The 4469-nt window shown below is 39.2% G+C and overlaps 1 protein-coding gene across 2 annotated transcripts in view; it reads left to right on the forward strand.

The window, feature by feature from the left end:
- Positions 1 to 763: 763 nt before the first annotated feature.
- rab6ba (RAB6B, member RAS oncogene family a) overlaps positions 764 to 4469 on the forward strand; it is an 84724-nt gene continuing 81018 nt past the window's right edge. For both annotated transcript variants that reach the window (XM_037675014.1, XM_037675015.1), the window contains exon 1: positions 764 to 988. In XM_037675014.1, the coding sequence (XP_037530942.1) occupies positions 919 to 988 (70 nt within the window). In that variant the 5' untranslated portion in view covers positions 764 to 918. The remainder of the gene's footprint in view (positions 989 to 4469) is intronic.

The raw sequence follows: 4469 nt of genomic DNA on the forward strand, positions 1-4469 counted from the left end.
AAAACCTCCCCAACAATATCCCGAACAAAACCACAACATCTTAGTGCATTCTAAAACTATTAACAACAAATTATAGGTGAGTAATCAGGGATAAAAAATAATATTAACATCACAATAAAATAAAAACAAAAATAAAATAAAAAACGTGGGGTTTATACCAACTTAAATTCTGATATTATTGAGAAAAGTTTGACTGCTGGGGCTGTATTAATTTTTTCCAAAGATTTACAAAATAATAATAAATCATTTTTTAATGCTTTTACAGCTGGAAGACATTTTGTAAAACGACATTTATGAATGTAAAATTTTGCCAACAGTATAATATTATTAATCAAATATTCAACTTTTTTATTCCTTATTGAAATTCCAAATTTTATTCCATTCCAGGAAAATGGTTCAACTTGGAGAGATTTAGATATCAACCAGTTATATATTTCTTTCCAAAGATTATTTACAATTTCACACTCGTAGAACAAATGTTCTGTTGATTCCGATAATGATTTACAAAAACGACACTCCTCCATTTCAAATTTAAAAATTCTTTTAATGAATTCCTGTGAAGGGTAAATATCATTTAGAATTTTAAAGTGGATTTCTTTAAATTTAGGAGGGGCAAACTTGTTTACATTAAAACTCGACATCCTCACTTCCGCGTATGACGTCATTTTATTGTTGTAGCTGACGTTCATTGAAAACTCGCGCATGCGCATCAGCCCGCCTCTGAAAACTCCCCCTTCCAGCGTCACCGAGCAGTGCAGGGGCTCAGGGGCTGGTCGCGAGGAGAGAGAGGGAGCGAGAAAGAGAAAGCGTCACCGCCGCCCATTCCGTCGAGCATCTTCAGCAACCAGCACCAAGTCGAGTGGGAGAACTCGAGAAGTCCGTTCAGACTGTCGTCCTGTGTCCGCAGTCTCTCTCAAAATGTCCGTGGGAAGTGACTTCGGAAACCCCCTAAGAAAATTCAAGCTGGTGTTTCTCGGGGAGCAGAGCGGTAAGATGTTCCAGTTCCTCCTCAAAGTTCGTGTTCGGATGTGTCGGTGAACTCTGTGCACCTGCTCCACAACTTCGTTCAGCTGGTCCGGGAGAAAGGCGCTTGTTTAGTTGAAGGCTTCTGAAAGACCTCACGGATGTGGCTCGTTTTGGTTTGTGAGCGCGTGAAGAAATGGACATTTAATGAACCAGTGAGGCTTCTGAAGAGACGTGGCCTCCTTAAGTTCATGAAGGACAGATGACGCTGATGTCCACCTTATACTTGTCTAGGATTTATAATAATTCAGATTATCCATCAGTTTGGGGCAAGCTGTGTCTCTGAATGTTGATCAGGTCTGAGGATGCTCCAAGTTGTGTGTTCAGACACACCCAGAGGCCATGAGATCATTCCCATCTGTGATTCATGAGTCTTCATTTAAAGCTTTGCAATCCAGTCTGAGCTCCTCGTGCCCACACCCTCAGACAGTCTGGAGCTCCTTATGTTTCTGAGGCAGCTAAATGGTTTCCCCAGAAGATTAGAGCTGCTGAAGCATGATGTAAACCTCTGGGTTTGTCTTGGCTTCAGACGGGGCAGGTCTGCTTTAAGATCTGCTTCTGAGATGTTCTGCAGCCAAACGAGGACGTCTCAGTCCCATCATACATTATCATGAGAGTGAAGTCTTTTCAAAAACATCTGCATCGTATCGGAGTATGAGCAGATCTTGGTCCATCGGAAGCACCTGGTGGTGTTGTACCGCTCTCATTTATTATTTAGGCTGTCAAACAGTTGATTAACAGAAATACTTACTTATGATTATTTACCAAGCGTGGATTTGAATTTATTCGTTACATATTTCTCTCATAATAGAGAATGAACAGTAAACATCAGCAGAGCTGTAAATTCTTAGTTGTTCCAAGCTTAGATTACAAAATAAAATAAAAAACATTTTGATTCAGCAGAAATGAGTGCACATGTGCACCCTGTAAGCACGGAAGGGTGCCGTCAGCTTCGGTTTGCAGATGTTTCGCAGTTTCTAACTCTCCCGCTTCTCAAAATATTTGACATTATCGTCCATCTGTTGCAGTCAAGGTGTTCAAATAATAAAACATCTGCACCCATCATGAAATAATAGAAGTAAAGTTTTAAGTATCACTTTAAATATGGCATCTGCCACACAAATCTTTAAACAAACTAAACATTTACCACAACACATACACATCTCCAGCTGTACTAAATAACATTTAAACAGATTAATAATAATAAATATACACATGTATGCTGTTAAAAGAAGTGTGTGATACAAAAGATAAAATTCTACAGTCTTTCATATTCGTGTCCCACTTTTCTTAAACAAATGAAACGAAAATAATCCAGCATTGTCGTTTTCTCATTTTTAATAATAAATAAAAACACAATAGTGTGAGTATTTATTACGGTCATGTGGTGACTCTGGGGTCATATCAGGCCCATAAGTTCATTCAGTCAGTTGTCAGAAGATATATATATACATATATATATATATACATATATATATATATATATATATATATATACATATACATATATATATATATCTTTTACCATTTTTTAAGGTTTTCTAAGGCTGATTAGATGTGGCAGCCATCTTGGATTAGGTTAACTCTTAATTTAATGTAGATGCAGATCCAATTATGATTTTCTCTGAGAGTTTTATTAAAATTCATCCACTGGTTTGCAACATAGGGTGGCACGGTGGCGCAGTTGGTAGAGCCGCCTCTCGACGAGCAGGTCACCCTGGTTCAAATCCCAGCCGGGGGTCTTTCTGGGTGGAGTTTGCATGTTCTCTCTGTGCATGCGTGGGTTTTCTCCAGGTACTCCAGTTTCCTCCCGCAGACCAAAAACATGCATGTTAGACTGATTGGTAACTCTAATTGTCTCTAGGTGTGAGAGAGAGAGTGAATGGTTGTTTGTCTTGTTTGTCCCTATATGTCTCTGTGATGGACTGGTTACCCGTCCAGGGTGTCCCCCACCTCTCACACAGTGACACCAGTGAGCCCCGTAATCCGAAAAGGAAGAAGCGGGTAAAGATAAGATAAAATAGAACTTTATTGATCCCACAGGAAATTGTTGTGCCAGAGTTTCAGTACAAAGGAAACATACACAAGGAATCACACAAGATATAAAACAAAGATAATTAAAAAAAAATAACTGAGAGGTATAAAAATACCAACAATTAAGGTCCAAAAGGTCCATTAAGGTCCATCCATTATCTTTACCCGTTTATTCCATTTTGGGTCACGGGGGTCGCTGGTGCCCATGTCCAGCAATCACTGTGCGAGGGGCGGGGTACACCCTGGACGGGTCGCAAGTCCATCACAGGGGCACATAGAGACAAACGAGACAAACAACCATTCACTCTCTCACTCACACCTAGGGACAATTTAGAGTTACCAATCAGCCTAACATGCATGTTTTTGGTCTGTGGGAGGAAACCGGAGTACCCGGAGAAAACCCACGCATGCACGGAGAGAACATGCAAACTCCACCCAGAAAGGCCCCTGGACCGGGATTTGAACCAAGGACCTGCTCGCTGAGAGGCAGCAGCTCTACCTGTTGCGCCACCGTGCTGCCGTCCATTAAGGTCATTAAGGTCTTTAAAGATAATGGTTTGCCACGTATAGGCTGTGCCACTTAAGCTACTATTGGCTGTTGTAACTAGAATTGTGTCTTTTTAGCAGATTAGCAGGAGGTTTAGTTATTTGTCTCGTTGTCACAGTTGTGTGATGAAAATGGTGTTTTTGTCCTTGAGAGCAGTTCTCGTAGGGAATGTGCCAAGTGCTATGTGATTGATTATAAATAAAAATTTATTATAAACAGTGTTAACTTATCTTTTATATACACAGACTATATATATATGAATGTTTCTGTTCAGTGCCCTGAGATGACTTCTGTTGTAACTTGGCGCTATATAAACTGAATTGAAATTGAATTTAAATCTGCATTCAAAAATTCATGTTTGTGTTCACTAAAGAGGCTCTTCCATCTGTGATAAAGTAGTTTCTGAAAGTGAAAACTATCATCGTCAGCAGCTGCAATCTTGCATCAGTGTTTCCTCAACAGTGTCAAAATATAAACTGTGGAGACCAAGAAGACACCTGACTCAGCAACTTTGTGAGCCTGAAAGAGTTTTCTAATTTGTTGATGGACTGACTGAATTATAGTTACACTTACATAAACTGTTTCCTGCACTATCTAATTATTAATCAGTCTGGAAAAATATAATTTACAGCACACTGTGGTGGAATCAGAGTTTGCTCTGATTGGTGGGAGGCTGCAAAACAACAGGACTGAAGGGGCTGAGCTTATTCTCCAGTTCACACAGCTGTTAGGATGTTTAGATTTATTTATTCATATTGTGTATGTACGTTATATATATATATATATATATATATATATATATATAATATTTTTTTTTCATTTAGCCTTTATGTATACAGGTAGTCTCATTGAGCCACGAGAACTC

Source organism: Nematolebias whitei, chromosome 3 (assembly GCF_014905685.2).
Source record: "Nematolebias whitei isolate Nwh7 chromosome 3, NemWhi1, whole genome shotgun sequence".
Taxonomy (NCBI): domain Eukaryota; kingdom Metazoa; phylum Chordata; class Actinopteri; order Cyprinodontiformes; family Rivulidae; genus Nematolebias; species Nematolebias whitei.